Below are 19,168 nucleotides of genomic sequence, written 5' to 3' on the forward strand. Positions count from 1 at the left end.
CAGGTCATAAAGCCAGGCTGAAGTCACCTGCAGGTTTTGTCCTTGTTGATTAACTTAGCCGCATGGGGTGGTAGGCCTCATCTGAAATGGATGATCTTCAGCAAGGGGACTTCAGGTTTTATGAGACTCTTGCAGGGCAGTGATTTTTGTGGTGCCTTAGAACTGATGCTCCTTAAGCTCTTCTTTTCAATTCAGCCTATTTTTCTCTTGCCATGTTGCCTTTGGAAGTATTTGGGGTTTGATTTGAAGGGATTCCTGCTACTCAGTAACCTGTATTCCTCTTGGAGAAACAGAGTCCTAAGGCTAAGTAATGTTAAAGGTAAAGGGAGTGCACCACAGGATGTCCTTCATATAAAGTAGATCTAGGATATTGGCTTAGATATGCTCCCATCCTAGATTTCCAGTTCGCATTTAATTTTCAGGAGCCCTTTGACTTTTAGTGAATGCGCTAACAATCATGACCACAATTTGACTAAGCAACATACAAAGTAGGGAGTGAGTGATGTACAACCACTAATCCCTCCAGGACTATGGGGATCTATTTATGTCAGAAGAAAGATCCTCCATGTACAGTCTGTGGCATGTGCAGAATTTGCATAGGTATATTGCGTTTGGTTATAAATATACTGACTTTGATCTGTTCAGAGTCATTTGCTCACGGGTGCATGCACAGAGATGCCAGCATGACTGTTAGAGGAAGTGCATTCAACTGGCTTTGGTCCGAAAAGTTCTCTGCTTAAAAACCCTCCTTCAGACGTTGAACCAGGCTATCTCAGTCACCATTTTCTTGTTTTATTTTTATTCATGCTTTTGTTTCAAACCTAGACTTGCATCTAACTAAAGAGTTGCAGCGGCTTTAGGTATCCGGATAAGATACCTAGTAAATGGCGTGGGGGAGGGTGTGGGGAGGGAGAGGTCTAGAAAGAGATGGTGGAAGGCGGGGTCCTGAGGGTTTGGCTTTTTTTTTTTTTTTTTTTTAACTTTTTTCCAATTATAGGCACCCATACGATGTTTTTGGGCCTAATGATCACTGCTGCTTTTCGTTCCAGGTGAAGATATGGTTTCAGAACAAACGCTCTAAGTTTAAGAAACTTCTGAAGCAGGGCAGTAACCCGCATGAGAGCGACCCTCTCCCGGGCTCAGCGGCCCTGTCGCCGCGCTCGCCGGCACTGCCTCCGGTGTGGGACGTTTCTGCCTCGGCCAAGGGCGTCAGTATGCCCCCCAACAGCTACATGCCCGGCTATTCGCATTGGTACTCCTCTCCTCACCAGGACACGATGCAGAGACCACAGATGATGTGAGTTATCTGAGGGCAATCGATACCCTAGGGTAACGTCTGAACAAGGCAAGGAGGATCCAGGACCTGCCTGCATCTGCCAAACCCAGCCGAGGGAGCAGCCGAGGGAGAACTCTTAAGGGTGGCCAGACCGTCTGGGCGCTTGCTTGCTCCCTCCCTCTCTCTCTCTCCTTCTCTCTCCTCTTTTCCCTCTGTCTCTCTTACTCTTCCTTTTTTTTTTTTTTTTTTTTTTTTTTTTTTGCCTCTCTCCTTTCTTCCCACCTTTCTTTCCTTTATCCCTTTTCTTTCCTTATCTGCTTTTCCCCTTGAGCAGCTTCAGTAATTGATCTTTTATCTTAGAGAGAGAGAAACAGAGAGAGAGAGAGAGACTGGTTTCTATGCCAGCGCTCCTGAAACCTCTCACTGTAAGGCTATTTTCCCTTACCCCTTGGGATCCAGGCTCTGAACCTCTTCTTCTCTTTGGGAGTATCCATCAAAATGACTTTTTTTACAGACATTATTCCCCCTCCAGAAGAATCTGTGCAAACATGGCAGCGTTTTTACTTGTTTAATGAGCTTAAGACATTACATGATGAAAGGGAAGCATTTCGGACTCCTGCATTTTTATTTACAACCCCAGACTGACAAAAAAAGAAAAAAGAAAGAAAAGAAAGAGAAACCCTCACATAACAGCCCTTCTCTAAAGGAAAAGGAAAAATCGGCTGTAAGATTAGAACGTTGCCACAAAAGGAACGCTGCATGTTTTATCAGAATGCAATGAGCAAGAATGAGGATTTAAACAAACAAAACCACTCTTTCCCCACCCCTACCCCAAAACCCTGAACTGGAATCAGGAAAGACAGAGGAACAACCAAAATCTCATTCTGTTGCTTTGATATCTTTACTAGGTGAATTGGTGGCATTCACTAAGCTAATAGGGACGTTTATATCAAGAAACATTTCTGTATATATTGTTGAATTTTAGTTGTACATATACTTTGTATGTTTTTGTCTTCTTTCATATATGGAGTAAAAGCCACAAAATGCTGGGAGTGTCCTGTATATTTCTGTGTGTCTCTATCTTACCACCCCCTCCTCCCTCCCTCTCAGTATATTTTCTATCACTCTTAAAAGAATTCCTATTTCCTAATATGGGAAACCATGTATATAAACATCAAGTGCCTGCAAAGATAGCAGTTTGCAGCACTAGCCTTTGTCTTAAGTACTTTAATGTGAACCATGGGTGTTTACTCAGCTTCCTTTATATACTGTATTTTTATTTCAATTTCTACACATTTATCTATTTTTAGAAATCATCAGGAATGATCTATCCCCAGGTTAACCTCTAAACATCCAGTAGTTTCCAGTGCTGAAACTGAGTATTCTCCTTTCCTTCTCCTTAGCCAAAATAATACAGCTGTATTTGTCTTTGTTTGGAAGCTGTTTTTTTTTTTTAAACAAAAAAGAGGAAAGAATAAAAGAAAAAAAGAAAGTAAATGCACAATTATGACTGCTTCATGTTTACAACCCTTTGCAAGCTAGCTAGATAGGAAAATACATGATCCTGGATGAAATACATCCTTCCGATCTTGTGGAAAGCACAGAAATAATGAAAATGAAAAGTCCTTTCGTCACACAAGCAGGAAGCCCCATACTGTGAGAATTAATGGCTACAGACCTGGGCATCCTTCAAATTATGAACCTTGAAACCACTGAGCCATTTATCAGAAGTCAATAGAGATACTCAGAGTGCTCCATATAATGACAGCGACATACAGTCGTGCAAAAGGACAGTCACTATAATTAGACACAAAGCAAAGACTACTTACCAATATACCCGTTCCTTTTTTTGTTGAGCAACTTCCACGCTCAGTCAGTCTTCAGAATGGTTTAAAACCGATCAGTCTTGTCATTTTCTAGCATTCGCATTGTTACATTAGGAAAAATGTTTTCTTTTCTTTTTTCCCCCTTCCTACTGTGAAACTTTGGGTTCGTAGCTCCCCAGGATCAATTCTGAACAAAGCCTCCAGCTGCAGTGCCATCCAATTTGAAGCAGACATTGGGGACAATTTAAGGTTTTTATCCACAAGAAGGTTTTTTTCCATTCTCTTAAATGCAGCCATAATTAGAGTAATTTTTCATGTAGCCCGCTGATTACAGCGTTTTTACCGTCAAAGATAATTACCTGTAATTTTCTTCCACTTTTAATACTAAAAAGCCATCTTTATTTAGATTCAGGAACAGGAAAGGCGAAACAAAAGAGGGAAATTATTCTGTTATTCATACACAAATTGCAGAGACGTAGGACCTAAAATTGAAAATTAACCAAAATTATAATGCTGAAAAGAATGGAAGAGGCTGCAGAAGTACAGCTGGTAGTGGGGCTTTGCTGAATTATTCAAATTACGTTAGAGAGAAAGCTACCATACATCGAAACCAACACTAATTTTCCTTAAAAAAAAAAAAAATTCACCAGACACATGCCAAACCACTGTGAGTGCATGGAATTCTGAAACCCAGAAAATGCGTTTTAACACATTGGAGGTTTTGTCATGATGCTCCTGTCTCCATCTTTATATCTCTTAATATGAGTTTAATTAAACAAGAAATTCTGTTAAGGTATCCTCATAACTGGCTTTGGAATTGGGTTTCCTCTGGGTCCTCTGAACCTCAAGGGTTAAGATTTTCACTCTTTAGAATGTATTGACCCCATAGTAAACTGATTCCCCAGGGAAGGGTTGGTAGGAGGGGCGTGAGCTGAAGGCATCGACCAGTCGCGGTGCCTACTACTCCTCCCCATGTTTGAACTTCCCCCGAGTTCGAGTTCTAGAGCCTCATTCTGACCATATTTTCCAAGTGTGTGTGGGGGGGGGGAGGGGGGACAATAGCTGCAGGGGGTGAGAGTGAAGGGGAAAATTTCTTCTCGGCGCCAATAAGCATCTCATTATCTTTTGACACAATTTAGTCCAAAGGTTTCTGCCGCCGGAGAAAGGCCTTTCTGCACTGGGGTGAGGGAGCCAAAGATTTCTCAGACTCCTGCACTTAACATCTCTAGCTGCTTCCAGTGTCTATGGGGTCAGGAAACAGCGTCATCTATAGATAGAACTGCACTGCTTCTTGCTAGAGTCTTCCTGGGTGCATTCCTAAAATCAGACTGGTTCCCTGGCTCCGCAGCTCGGCTTTAGGTCTTAGCCAATCATGCCCTCCAACGCCAAGGTCGCGGCATTGGGGCCTCACAGGCAATGCTCTAAGGTTCTCAACCCACCCCACCTCTAACCTCCCCCCCACTCCCGCCGCCCCGCTGGAAGCAAAGGCCCTGCAAAGCAGCCCTGAAGGGTTTCTGAGGCCAGTTACCAGAAACTTTCTCCCAAACGGAGGAAGGCGTTAAAGGGGCTATAAAGTCGAGAGATTCAGACTACACCTGCCCTTGCCAGTGTCCGAATACCTGTGATGCTGAAGGAGCTCTGTATGCTCTCTCAACACCCCAAAACTTAAAATCATCGCCACATATAAAGATCTCAATGGATTTGCCTAGCACTAGTTTTGAGCAACAATTTTTCAAATAGGTTTTAGCTTGGACTCTCCTGCCGGCTCCCTCCACACCTTACAGAAACCTGGTCCATTTCCCAGTCTCCAGTCACCAAATATCAATAGCACAGAAAGCAAGTAAGACAAATCAAATTCTTAAGAATCCCATTCTCACCCCAACCCTTTTACTCACCAGAACGACAACCCTTTTACCGTTAAGGGGGATAAAAGGTCAAATTGAAAAACATCTCTAAAGCAAAGTTGCAGTGCATAATACATTACAACAGCAACACATATAGCTTGAAAAGTGTAAGAAGAGAAACATGAACTGTGTGTTGAAGTATTCAAGAAATAAAAACTTACCCCCAATGAGTATCTCTTAAACAATGATCAGGGTCTAGAAATCTATACTGAACAGAAGCAGAGGAGAATATTTTTCTGAGTCTCAGGGCAGAAGCTCTTTCTCTATATTCTTGGTTGAGTGAGCACATCCAGGTGTGAAATTGTTTGCACACCCCAGCACCTCTTATATTGCCAGCAAAATTAGCTGTTATTACTGTCACTGTTTAGTGATGGTTAGCGTGATACAAAAAAAAAAAAAAAACTGCTGTAATCAAGACCTGGCGCATCTTTGCAAATTACAGATAATTGTAAACGTCCAGATTATGATAATAGCATCCTAATCCAGCCTGCAATATAATTATTACAGAGTGTTACATCTGAAACTGTCCAGTAGGGCTAATTCAGCCATTATTTAGACCCTATTTTTGCACTGCAAATGGGTTGCTGAGTTGAAAATGTACGATTGTAATTTCACAGGGCACTCAATGAGTAATGGTATAGGAAGAGGAAAATACAAAAGTGAAATGTGAACAGTAGCGATCAAATCAAACCCTGAAGGACAAAAGACTGTTTGATTCATATGGAAAAAGAAGAGCGAGAATTAAGAAAATAGCAAATCAGTGGTCTGAAGCATTACGTGTCCAAATCTTCAATATGTGTAGGGCTGATGTGTTTGCAAAGGCTGCTACATCTGCTGCTGCCTGGAGTCTGAAATAATTTTTTTCTTTCTCTTTTTTTTAAACTTCTCCCTCCGCCCCCAAGCATTATCTTTGCTTTAAAAAAAAAGTGCCTCTTCCCCAAGTAGAGAACATTTGGCAGTTTCACCATTGTTTTCCACCAAAGCCACCTCAGAATGTGCCTGTCATTTATTTGTGAACATTTTCATAAATGAATTTGCAATCTCTCTTTTCATCAGAGCAAAATGCCCTGGATGTTTGTAAGTGTTCCTGAGCTTCATCTCTATTCTCTTTCACTGCAAACATTGAGAGTCCTAAAGATATTAGAAGAAAATGTATTAATTGCTGCTAATTAAGTAAAGCCGGCTGGGAAGTTGTCTCCTCCACTCGGCTTGACTATTGGCTTTAATCCTATCATTAACTTTTATCAATTAACATCCCCCTTCTCATGTAAACCAGTACAGCTGCTTCTTTTGCTACAACTCACTGATATGCTTATTTCTGTATTCCAGGAGGGCTAGTATTTTTTATAAAGGACTGTCCCTGCCCCAGATATGCTTGTAAAAGACCAAGGTCAGTATCTTTAAACTTTGGAAGGGCTGAAGAGAGAGGGAGTTGAAGAGTATTTATAGCAAAAGAGTCTGGAGACGGACTGAGGCACTGTGCTGGTTCAGAGTGAAGGCAAATCCTGGGTTCCAGCTGCTCCTCCTAGAGGATGAAACCTGCCCAGGCTGAGACTTCTGGAGTCCAGTTCTGGTTTCTGGTGGGGATGTCCTGGTGGGGGATACCTAAATCCCTTTTATTCCCAGAGGCTCAATTTTCCCACCATGAGCACAGAGAATTTCCTGGGCATCTTTTCCAGCCTCTGGGAAAGTGTGTGATGATTCTCTCCACCCCCACTCCCCCACCTCACAAACCCTGGGGCTGCCCAGCCAGGGCCACCCCACAGGTGGAAAAAGGCTTCCTAGCTCTTGTGAATTTAAGGGCAATAATGCAGAGTCCCCTGTTTAGTGACCAATGTATATAGATGAAAGTTGAGTCCATATCCTGTCTCTTTCCCCACCCTGTTCTCCCACCTTGCAAGTGGCAGAAATAGTCCTCTTCCAGTGGCAGATTTCTGTCTTCTCACCTTGGCAAGAAAAAAAAGAAGAAGAAGAAGAAGAAGAAGTGCCTTAAAATAAATCATAGTTTGGGGACTGTTTAGAGCCCTTCACCCCCAACTACTTCTTAAAAAAAAATACACTAGACTGTGCATGGTGGAGATTTGACAGAGAATCATTACTGAAACTTAAAGGGTGTGTGTGTGTGTAATGATGTTATGAAGCTTTTTTTTTTTTTTTTTTGCCTTCCTGTGGCGAAAGGTCGTAATGTGTGGTATTTCACGCTTTTATATAAATCTTGGTTTAGGATGTGGAAGAGACTCAATAATACGTGCGCTTTTGGCAAAGAGAGTCCTTCGGATTCCCATAAATCAAGTAAATACGAAATCTCATCGCACAAAAGACCAGAAACATTTAATTGCTGCAAACCAGGACTCTCTTTTCTTTTTAAAGAGAGATTCATGTAAATTCCCTTGGTTCCTATCTTTATGGCTAGAGCTCGACCTATAAAACAGGTTATTACATTACAGCAACCCTGGATGATTGAAAGGGAAGGCTCCCCCGCCCCTCCGCAGCAGATTCGGCGTGTACTTTCTGCCCCGTACCGCAGGGGAACCTAAAGCTTGTCAGATGCAGAAGAAAATACGGATGGAGCGGGGGTGGAGGACAGGACTGCGTAGGAAAACATTTAGCCAATCCCTTAGATGCAACCGCTATTTGGGTTGTTTTCAAGGCCCAGAGTTCGCTGTGACTCTGAAAAAACCAAGTACAGTGTGCTACACTAGCAGGCAACCTGGGAGCGCGAGCGGAGGGCGGGAGCAAGCCGCAGCGCCCGCTCCCCAACCTCCCGGGAGGCGGGAGCCTCCGCCTAGCCGCATTGGGAGGGGGTGCTTAAGGGCGGTGGAGAGGGATGACCGCCGGCGGATTCGCCGGCGTGGCGCGCGTCCCAGAGGTGCCAGAGGGCGTCTGCCCTCAGGGCGTGCCTCCGGGGAGGGCTGGAGAACTCAGGGTTGGCGGGATCCCAGTGGCCAGTGGGAGGCGCGCGATCCAAGGGGTTGCGGGATGGGGCGGAGAGGGAGTGGAGGTTGGGTAGCCCTAAAGGTCCCTCTCTGCGAATAAAAGGAAGCGCTGGGGGGAGAAAGAGGGGCAAGGGGCAGTATTCCGAAGGGCATCTCTAGCCTTTTGGGCTGGGGAGCTCTGGAGACCTAGTGGTGTCAAGGCCGGAGCAAGCTGCAGGGCGCGCTGGGAGGAGGCGAGCACCTCCTGGCCTTGGCGCGCCGTGGGCGACTCCCAGGATGGCGCGGCCAGGACGCCGCGAGCCGTGGGGCGTCCGGTGGGATCAAAGAAGCCAAAGGAGGCCAGCCGGCGCGTCTGGGATTGTGGGATAAGGGGCGGGAGAGAGAGGACTGGCATGGGCGGGGAGCTCCTGGCCTGGCCTGTGCCTGTGTCATCAGGAGGGTGTGTGTGCGTGTGTTGGTGTGCGGGTCAACACGCTCTTGCCTGAAGCCGAGACCTGGGTGGATCTGAGTGTGGGTGGACGGGCTCCCGGGTGGGTGCCCCAGTTGGGGGCGGAGGAGGGAAAGGGAGAGAGAGATCAAGGGCAGCGAGGTCTGCGGGTTCTCCAGTGTGTGTGTCTCAGGCCCTGTGGCTCAGCACTGGAGCCGCCTGGCACCCACAGGAATGCAGCTCCTCTCGGCTCCCCAGGCCGCCCCCTGTTCCACAAGGAGGTGGCCGCCAGGAAAAAGGGGGAAAACAGGGGAGAAATCCGCCTAGCCTAACATGAGCCTCAAACAAAGGCCAATTTATCTGATCTTTTATAGGAGGGCCCAGGAGGTGGGCAGGGCACCAAAGAATCATACTAGCCCTGCCAACATGCTGCCGGCCTCCTGGACTTTGTGAAGAGATCCGAAGATGGGGAGAGGGGCTTGGGAGTATAGGGGCGTAGCGAAGAAGCCCATGGAAGAGAACATGAAATATTGGGGTGAGCTTGACATCTCGGGAGCACTAGACTGAGAGCTAAGCAGTGGGGATCAGTAGGGGCAGGCAGAGGTCAGAAGAGTGGGGTCGGGCAGACCGGACTACGCTAGGGAGTGGTACACGTTTACATTAGATATAGGAATAAACACCGGAGAGAAGGAGGAGGGGTGGGAGGGAGGGCAAGGCAGAGAAACATCACACAGATATTTTTAGACTTTGCTGAGGATCTGTTATTTTTATATCCTTGGGCGCAGGACTGCAGGGAGTTAAATTCCCCCGGGAGAATCCCCGCGGTGCCAGGGAAAACCCGCTGCAGACTGGTTCCCCAGAATATTTTTGTCGAAGGCTCCCGGACCAAGTTTAAAAAAAAAAAAAAAAAAACCGCGCGAGAGAAGAAGCCATTGCGAGTGGAAGCTAAGTTAGCACAAGGGAAGGAATACTGACACCAAGTCTGCCCGCACGGCATTATGCCTGCCCGCGCGTCTCAGCGAGGCTCTGGTGTCGTTAACAACAAGCAGTGTCAAGGCTGGGGTTGGTGGGGTGATCCTTAAAGAAAAGCTTCCCTTTTCTATCCCGGAAGAGTACGACCTCGCCCTTCCCTCTGCTGGACCGCGCCGGGTAATTGGGGGTGGTAATGGAGGGATCTCCTTTCCAAAGCCAGGAAAGGAAGACAGGAGATGATGCGGACGGCAGAAAAAATATCTGCCCTCTCCATGTGTAGAGAAGTGAAAGAGTATGCTCCAAGCACATTCCGGCCGCTCTTAGACATCAGTGGGTGCGCCCCCTCCAACCCTCCGAAACGCGCACTCAGGGGCGGCAAGGGGCGCCCGGCAGCGGGAAGCGGGAGCGTGGTTCCTCCCAGCCGGATCCTCCAGCTCTAAAGCGAAGGGTTTCGGTGTAATGGAAACTCCCGAAAGCCTTACAAGCCGAGAAGGAGAAGCAGGAAATGGATCCCTCTACCTTTTCCCCTCATCCTCTTATTCTCTGCCAGCTCGGAAAACAAAGTGTGCTTCCCACGGTTTTCCCCGAGCGCGTCGCCACCCCGACCTTCTTCCGAGAAAGGGGGATCTGGAGGGGAACGAAGAGGAGGGTAACGCTTCGCGAAGAGAAGCCGCCGCCCGCGCTTTAGAGGTGGGAGGTGGGACGGGTGTCCACAGCCCCGGCCACGGCCCACGCGCCGCCCCGGGACCAGGCAGGGTACCTCTCAAGACCCGCAAAGCATTGAATCCCCCCAAGGCCTTTCCAACTGCCAGGCAAGAAAGGAAAGGCGAAGAGAGGGAAGGAGATGTGGATGGGAATGGAGAGGGAGAAAAAGGAGAGAACACACAGGTAAATTCCCCTCAGGGCACATAGCGTGCCTTTTCAGGTCTAGTCTTCCAACCCTGGAAGAACCTTTTCAGAAATCCGCAGATGACAGGATGTAATTTTTTTTTTTTTTTACGTTCTAATCTCTATCCATCCCCCCAAGACTCTTCTGACAAATTTATTGCTGCTGACTTCCTAGCTGTAAAATATATCTCACGTGTCTTGTAATTTCCAACAAACGATTTCCCTTGGTATCCCAAGGAAATAGAATCAGGCTGACTAAAGGACAGTGAAAAAGACACCTACATTTCAAGCCTGGGAGCACAGTTCTAGACCCCGGCTGCAGCTCTGGTCACACGGTTGATGTCTCTATGCAGAGGTGCCAGGAGAAGGACAGGACAGAGGCCAGGGTTGTTGCAAGTCTTTCCTCTCTGCCCCAAAAAAGGCAGCACAAAAGAGAAATCCCTACAAACAGATTCAATTTCCCATCGTTTGGAACCTGTTTTGCCATTGTTTTATGTCAAAGCAAAGCAGAGAGAGAGCTTCTTCCTGAAAAAACCAGAATTGTGAAGAGTATGAAGTAAATTCATGTTTGGAATATTATCTCACATGAAATGAAATCAACAAGGGACCACAATGCTTTCCTTCCTTTCCTCCACCTCACAATTGCCTCTCTTGGCAGAACAAATGCCGCCACCCCCATTCCCTGCTTGGCCATCATTGTTCTCAAGTCCTGTGATCCTTTCCTCTCCGTGAAAAAGCTCAGATAAATTTATAATCATACATTAAGGAGTCCAAGGTACTACTATTTGTCACACTACAAACATTTTGGATTTTTTAAAAAAATGTAATAGGAGGGGAAATTTCTTTTTTTTTTTTTTTTCATTTTCTCATCTCTGGAAGCTCCCTTTGAAGGGAGTGTAATTTGTCTAATTGCTCTGGCAATACACAGAGGCTGATGGTGGTGAGGGAGCAGTCTCCACCATAATTGCTTTGAGCTTAGAATTCAGAGTGGTTATTGAGGGATTTCTGATGCTTTCTTACTCACACACAAAGTGGGAGGGCTGTATTTAGATTCCAGCATTACTTTCTACCTGAAACAATTTGGGGTTAAACTTAAAATTATCTAAATGTTTTTGCGGTTAGGCCAAAAAATACCTAAATATATATTATATGGCAGTACTATAAACAGACCACATATGTATATAGACATATAAAGTACATCCAACATATACACATGTACAGTTCTGTATCCACCCCGCCCTCAAGTTCTTTTTGCCTTGTTGGATCTCTGCAGAGTTTGTCTTGCTTTAATTGCCTGCACAAAACCGTCAAGAGCCCATTAAGGGGGGAGGGGCATTTTTAAGAAACATTTTGCTTTCATGGTCGAAATAATTTTATTTATCCAGAATATACAGTTTAATTCCTCTATCTACACTTATTTACATGGTTAAAATAACGTTGTAAAAAGTCTTTTGAAAAGTTGAGGTCATAGATTTCAAGGCACCATTGATAGTGTCCACAGTTGCGCAAAAAAGTTCGTCTGTAAAAAAGTGGGGGCAGGGGTCCTTTGAAATGCAATAACTTACATGCAAAAAAAAAGCTTTACACGTGAATCTTTTTTTGTTTCCGTTTTCCAAACTTCCCCATATGAATTCTTTTTTTTTTTTTATGATTTTCTAAAACAGCAAAAACACAGTAGTCCCAAAAAAGTGAGCAAGAGAAAGAGGCCGGTCTAATAGAGCGTCCCCGAGGCCAGCGCCAGCGGGTGCTGCAAGGAGCCGGGCGGCGGCACGTGGGAATTGATTGAGCTGGCCGCGCTCGGGTACCAGGAAGCCGAGTTCTCCAGGTAGCTGGACGCGGGGGACTGGTTGGAGGTCGGAGGGTGGGCATGAGGGTGGTGGCTGAGCGAGCGGGACGAACCCTGGGGCTCCCACACAGCCGGAGACTGCGGCGAGTTACACGCCATGGGGTCGCTGGAGCTGGGGCTGTGCTCCGGGGGCATCTCCCCGTTTTTCATTATCTTCTTGATCTTGGATCTTTTGTTCTGAAACCAGATTTTCACCTGGGTGGGGGAACAAAGGCACAGGTTACCCGGACACTCAGAGGCTGCCCGCGCGCCTCCCCCACGGCGGCGACTGGAGGCATCTTCGGGCCTCCAGGAGGCCGGGCCCTGGCATCTCCCCGCGGCTCGCGGCCTAGGGTCAAGGGGCTGGGCCAGAGGCAAAGCTTGGAACGCGGGCCCCAGAGGGCGCCCAGGCCCCGGGACCCGTCGACCCACAAGCCTTTCTCTTTTGTTGGGGCCGGGGGAGGGGGTGCGAGCGTCCGCGGCGCGAAGCGCGCACGTGTAGAGCTGAGGGGAGCGCACGGAACCGCGGCGCCTCAAACGTCTCCAAAACAAGTGCCGGAGCCCCGCGCGAGGTGTGTTGGCACGGCTACCCGCGCTTGAGCCTATGGGGTGAGGAGCAGATCCTTTCATTTCCTCCTCGGCTCCAGGGACACAGTCATCGTCTACAAGCCCGGGTGGGGTTGGGGTGGGAGTGAAGGGGGCTGGACAATCCAGGGCGCATTTCCCCGTACAACAGCGCCCCCACCTCGGACCATCAGGTCGCTGCGGCTTCAAGCTCCGAAGGAGCAGGACGTGACCCGTCAGCTCTTCCGGCCCGAGGTGATGTTCCCGGTCTCCGCGTGGGCAGAGACCACCGCGAGGCCTCTGGGCCCTGCTCACCCCGAGAGGCCCCGCCTTGAGCAGAGAATCAGTTTCTCAAAGCTGCGAGTGTCCCTCCCCTTGTTTTCAATCTGGCCCCTAGACCCTGGAGGCGTGAAAGGGGTGGGGGTCGGGGTGCATCTCGGTATGAACGAAGTCTCCATCCCGTCCCCAGCGTCGCTTGGCGGCGACACCCGGCCTGACTTCTGGAGGGAAGGGCGCAGGATCAGTGGCTTTCTGTCTATGAGTTTCTCGCGAGTGCCACTGAATGAGCTCTAGCCCGGGGAACGAGCCGCGCGGCCCAGACAGGCTTGCAGCCGAAGCCGGGCTGTGGCCGGGCCGAGGCGGAATTTACCTGTGTTTGCGTCAGTCCCAGCGAGGCGGCCAGCTCGGCGCGTTCGGGCAGGGCGAGGTACTGAGTCTTCTGAAACCTTCTCTGTAACGCGGCCAGCTGAAAGCTGGAATAAATAGTCCTGGGTTTACGAACTTTCTTTGGTTTGCCGTTCACCATTCTCACCTCGGGCTCGGCCACTTCTTTCTCTAAATAATACAAACAGACCTGGTCAGAGCTTGTCAGCAGACAATGGCCCTTTTGCAGAACCTTGCAAATACAGTCCTCGAGTGTCTTACCAAGCAGCCTTCACTCTCTTCTTGCCATATCACCACCGTTGCTTCCGGAGACCACAGGCCCCCCGCCATAATGGAAAAGCCAGGTAGCCTGATTAACTCCCTCCTTGGTTCATTCAGGTTCTCCTGGGCTCAAGCAAAGCGCTTTGTACAGAACAACTCCCTTACCGGCGTTCAAGGTTTAGCCCTTGCAGCGGTTCCTGCTTCACCTGGATTCGTTTTCAAGCCCACCCCGTGTTCACCCACGTTTCTGAGGTGAGCCTGGCCAGCTCCTCCCGGGGCTTCAAGTGGGGGGAGGCCCCGGGCCGTGACCCCCTTTATGTCAGCGTCTGTTCGGGCGCCCGCAGAGGCCAGACGCTTGGGCAGGGAAGACGCTAACCGAGGTCTCCAAAGTTCAAAGACCCACAAGCAAACTATGCTCCTTCAATTCAGCAGCAAGCGGTCCGGGCCGCCACAGACAGAGGGCCGATTATGCAGCCCCCATAATCTCCCTGCAGATCTGCTAGGGCACAGATGTGTCTGGTTTCTTTTACAAATAGACTTAATAAGTTCTTGGCCAAAGGAAAAATATCTTTCATTTATGTACGAAGTACAGAGACACTGAAAGGAATGAGGACACCCCCCCCACCACCACCACCCGGGGGCAATCATTAAAGTTTAGCAAGAGTTACCATTTGAAAAGGAATAGGCTGTGGGGTGTGGGCTGTTTTCGTAGGAAAGGGGCCGCAGGTCAGGATGAAATTTATCGGAGTTGTGAGTAGAAAAGGAGGGGAAAGACTCTTGAACGCTTGTGTTACAAATGTGCCCTGGGGCCGCAAGTCCCCTTTCCCGAAATTACCTTGTTATCAAAAGTGCCCATCTCTGGAAGGGGTGGAGAACCTCTCCTTGGGGGGGGTGTGTGTGGGGGAGCGGGCAGCTCCTGGGAGAGGAAGGGTGGAGGATGAGGGCTGTGGTCTTGATTCTGCCAGAGCAGGGGTTGCTAATATTAGTAGGGTTATTAATGTGCTGGTGGGAAGAGATCAAATCTGACCAGCAAAACCTCTCCAAGGAGACCTCATGCCTCTCTCTTACCGCCCAAGCTCACTAACCCACTTGAACTCTCCAACTAAGTTTCAAGACAGAAGAAAAAGGAGATGAGAAGGGAAAATAAAATTTAGGCGCCAATGGAGAAAGTAAAAAATATCTCTTCAATAATGTGACCCTGCAGCAACCCTCCTCCACCTTTAAATGGCTTTTTGTTTTTGGAAATGCCTTGGATAAACCGCAAGGAGCTCAGCGCGCTCTTCCTCTGGCAGATACAGCTACCCGGCCCCCACCCCCGGCCCGCGCGCTCCGGGCACTGACACGGCGCTGGCTTGCGGCTGCTCTTGCACTAATCCCCCCAGAGTCCTTGAGACACTTCCATCCCGACTCCCACCAACAGAGCACGCTCACCCAAAATTCCAACAAACAGCCTTCCGTTTATTACGCAAACACCACTCCGACTGCAAGACTCTTTCCTCTCTCCGCCCCTACCCCCTTTCCAGTTTAGCTGGCTTCTTGATCTGGATAGCTGGGAATCCACTGACTGAGGGGTCACCCTTAGGAACCAGAGAGGAGAGACGCTGGTCCCCACCCCCGCTACCTCCCGCCCCACAGGCTTCTTCTGTTAAGACTCCCTAAAATGCCGGCCTAGGAACCTCTCTCTGTTGCAGGGTCCTGGCCCCCAGTGCCTTCTGCCGGGTGCGCCCCCACCGCTGCTGATGGCGCGGCCCCGGATTTCCCAGGGTTTCTCCTCCGGAATCCTGGCTCCCCTGTATCTGTCCCCACCCCCACCCTCGTACCTGGCTGGCTGGTGGCGCTCGGGACGCGGTTGTAGGCGCCGCCGTACTGGTGATAGGGGCTGGCGTAGCTGTAGTCGGCGTAAGCTTTGGCGGGATAGCTGCCGGCGGAGCCGCTCACGCCGGGGTACTGGTACTGGTAGGGGTTGAGCACTTTCCCGTAGGAAGCCGAGGTAGGAGAGCAGTAGCCGTGCGGGGCTCCCCCCGTGGGGCTGTAGTAGTCGGAATCGGTAGCCGACGACTCGGGCAAAGTTGGCGATTCCTGAGACGGATGGTGCATGGCTGCGGACGTCTGGAACGGGGCTTGGAAGTCGCCGGATCGGATGCTGGGGACCCTCCTGTCAAACACCCCTGTCATCATTCACTGGCGGTGGCGGCTGTCCTTGCTGCGGTGTGGCGGCGGCTGCCGAGTTCGCTGTGGGGCTGCTCAGGTCTAAGCAGACATGGTGTGGGAGCGAGGGAGGAGGAGGAGGAATAGGAGGAGGAGGAGAGGCGGCGGCGGCGAGGAGGAGGCTGGGAGTCGTGGAGGCTCCGTCTCCGGCAGGCTGACTGCTGGCTGAGGCGCAGCACAGCCTTGGTTAAATCCTTAATTGCGCGCTTACGCACAGCGGGGTGGATCGGGTTCCATTGGCCAGGGCCTCGGGAGCAGCAGCAACACCCTAACTCGTCCAACTAGTTTTAGCACAACAAAGCATTGCTTAAAAAAAGAGGGAGAAAAATGGAGGGAGGGGGAAGAGGGGGAAGTGTGTGTGTGTGTGTGTGTGCGCGCGCGCGCGCGCGCGCGCACTTTTCCTCGTTGGGGGAAGGGGGTCTCAGTAAATCTGTTTTCAGTGACTGAAGACAACGCAGAAGCCCCAACACCCAGCTCTGTACTATCTGCAGACAATGTATACTGGTCTGAAGTCTCAGAGCACATGTTTTGGGGATGAGGGCCATGACGGTCTTTACTCGCTCACTTTCCCGCCCCCTCTAGCTGCACCGGGGCTAATGTGTAATTGAACACTAATATTGAAATGGTGAAGCAAAGTGGGTCCGAGAGCAGGGATGTGGGATGGAGGCAAGAAACTGATGAGAGCAGTATTTTTAGGGGAGTACTGGGAGCCAAGTTGTAATGTACACATGTTGAAAATTTGTGATTTGGGGAAAGACACAAATTTGCAGCAAGCATTTTCTTTGCCTTGAGTTATATCTCAGACAAGGGCTAGATAAGGATGTTCAAAAACACACTCTTAATGGCAGAGAGAGTTTTGCAACCTCAGAACCTTACAAGGACTTAAAAAATCAGTTTTAAGTGCAAATAACTTAATGACTCCCGAATTGCCAGTCCCCAGGAGGAGCAGGAAACCCCGCATTTTGTTCAGTATTCTAGTCTATTTGGATGCCATTGGAATAGACTATCTCTAATTGTGTTCACTGGCCAAAGACTCCTGAAAAAGTGAACAGTCTGCTCATGACCTGTCATTCTTCAGGGGCCTAATGGGAACCCCAAGAACACTGGGAAGTAGAGATAAAAGTTGGGTGAAGCCCATAGATATTCTCCAGGCTTCGTGGAGGTGGCACTGAGGGCCCACTTTTCTGTCCCCCATGCCCGTACCTTCAGTCTCTTTATTTCCTGCAGTGAAAACATCTTAGCTGATATGCAAAGGGATTAAAGACTCAGGAATCGAGCACTTGACACTTGAAATCCAGAGTTTGCTTTTCATGATGTGTCACTCTTGCTCTAGTGGTGATCTAGCTGGGAGTTTAGTAATATAACAATAGTCAATCTATAGCTCCCTACTTCCACTCCCCTCAGATAGGCAATTCCAGGAGCTGGATCCTGATGTGGGGCCCCCCAGCATTTTCCTCCAGGGGTTCCTGAGACCCAGAAACCTGTTAGTTCCACCAGACATCCAGGGTGGAAATGTCTGGCCTCTCATCACTGCCTCCTCACTCTCCCCCACAACCGAGCAAGAAAACATCTATGTTAGTTGTGTGTCTAGTCTTAGTTTAGCCTTACTTTGGCTGTGGAACTATAGCTTGACCCAAAACAGACCAGCAAGGGGTTGGGGACAGGTATGGAACAAGATGCCAGCCTAGCTTCTAAACTCCAAAGCTGAGCAGCCGCATGTGCACTAATTCTCTGCCTCTGCTCTCTGGGCAGCATAAAGCCAGAGCTATTGTTACACTGCCCTTTGGGAGCAAATTCATTGGGGGACGGGGGCGCACAGGGAGGAGAAGATGTGTGTCATAGGGTCCCACAGCACCCCTCCCCCCACCCAGCCCCTGTCTCCTGCTAGAGGCCTGTGCAGTCCCGGACTTCTCTGTGATAGATGCTCAGGGAAATAGAGCTGAGGCCGTCTGCTCACCCTCACGCTATGCTGTCAATGTCAGCACAGCTGATCATTGCCTGGGTTAAGGCTGGGAAGGACCGCAGGGCTTTGGGGAAACACTGCTGCTGCATCGGGCTTGCCATCCTGGTCTCTGCTCCAGGGAAGTTCTCCATGCCCACAGAGTCACCTTATACACATCCTGCCATTTAATTACATGAATCACATCCCCAAAGTAATGCTAGGGATGGTTCAGAGCGCCTCGAGGCAAAGGCAAGTGGCACAGGGAGCAGGCAGCCTTCCTCAGCACACCCTATCCCCAGCCTCACTCCGAACTTTTATTACAGATTCAGAAGTTATTCCGTGGAGTGAAATTAGGTCATTATGATTTTGCTGGATAGACCTTACTGAAAAAGTAGATCCAACCAGGTTGGGGACTGGAAACTGGAGAATGTAAGCAAAATTTAGAAGTTCAGGATCCAATTGACCACATCATGTTGCAATGTTCAGTTCATCTAGACCTTGATTAATTTCACTTTTTCCTTTGACAGAAAAAGACGTTCTCTCTCATGTTTATATAAGACAGAAAGGAATGAGGCAGAAGGATTTAATGTTTTTGTTTCAATTCCTAAAGTATTGGCCCTCACTCTAGGCCACTTGTGCAAAGGCCACTGCTGGGGGAGACCTCCAAATCTGGGTGTGTCTCTGAAGGTCCAGAGCATCTACTTTGTCACTCTGTCCTTCGTCTTTTCTAGGTCGACCCCTCACTTCCCCCTACTCTTCCTTCCCTTAAAGGCAGCAGGAGGGAGAGGGAGCCATAAATTAGAAGGAGCCCAAGTTTGATCACATTATGGCCCCATTTCTTTTCCTGTTATCACTTATCATCGTTGTGGCTCTGCGCACAGACCCGGCCTGGCTTTGCTTCAGACCCACGCTCTGGGCGCATAGGCACTGAGTGTCCCGGCTCTCAGGGTAGCAGCTTTTCTTGTACTGTGGTGGTTCTGACATCAAGTTCTCCAACTTTGTCTTAAAGCCAGCAGGCTGTACGCTGTTACCTCTTTCAAAATCCCCTAGCTGTGGAGAAACACCCCCATGGCTTCAGACTTTTCCAGAAGTGCACTCCCCACTGCAACACGTAGGAAGAATGTGAGTAATTTCATCTTCTAGTAGCTGAAATTTGCAGAGGGCGGGAGGGGGTGGGTGGGGGGGAATGGACCCTAAGATAAGTGCAAGTCTTTAGCACGAGCGCCACCCAGTGTCTTCAAGTAACAGCGTGCAAATAGCAAATGTTTCCCAGGCTGGGAGTCCCTAGCTGGACAAAGACTTGTCCTTGGGGGTTGAAGTGGCTACCACGTGGCTTTCCTTCTGTCTACTTCCAGCAGATCTCCTGCTCCACTCTCACGCCCTTTTGTTCCTTTCTTTTAATCCTTACACATTCGTGCTCTTCCTCTGCGCTTCTCACCAAACCGGATCCCTTTTTTCTGGGTTTCAGCACAAAAC

General features: G+C 49.1%; 2 protein-coding genes and 1 long non-coding RNA gene across 4 annotated transcripts in view; 1 reads left to right on the forward strand and 2 right to left on the reverse strand.

The window, feature by feature from the left end:
• DLX6 (distal-less homeobox 6) overlaps positions 1-2,323 on the forward strand; it is a 36,655-nt gene extending 34,332 nt beyond the window's left edge. For both annotated transcript variants that reach the window (XM_084977081.1, XM_021063385.2), the window contains one exon: positions 1,050-2,323. In XM_084977081.1, the coding sequence (XP_084833207.1) occupies positions 1,050-1,301 (252 nt within the window). In that variant the 3' untranslated portion in view covers positions 1,302-2,323. The remainder of the gene's footprint in view (positions 1-1,049) is intronic.
• Positions 1-5,415, reverse strand: part of LOC110255475 (uncharacterized) — a 47,568-nt gene extending 42,153 nt beyond the window's left edge. Inside the window, exons 1-2 of the long non-coding RNA XR_002335822.2 lie at positions 5,168-5,415; positions 3,106-3,584 (exon numbers count right to left, since the gene is read on the reverse strand). This is a non-coding gene — a long non-coding RNA (uncharacterized LOC110255475). The remainder of the gene's footprint in view (positions 1-3,105; positions 3,585-5,167) is intronic.
• Positions 5,416-11,940: 6,525 nt separating this feature from the next.
• On the reverse strand, positions 11,941-15,717 carry DLX5 (distal-less homeobox 5). Its single transcript, NM_001159660.1, is given in 3 exon segments — positions 11,941-12,270; positions 13,268-13,452; positions 15,363-15,717. Coding segments are annotated over 3 exon segments (870 nt in total).
• Between the last annotated feature and the right edge of the window lie 3,451 nt (positions 15,718-19,168).

This window comes from Sus scrofa, chromosome 9, assembly GCF_054392235.1.
Source record: "Sus scrofa isolate SSC_HxYL_T2T_F1_AM1 chromosome 9, Sscrofa_HxYL_maternal_Yorkshire_Landrace_v2.0, whole genome shotgun sequence".
NCBI lineage: Eukaryota > Metazoa > Chordata > Mammalia > Artiodactyla > Suidae > Sus > Sus scrofa.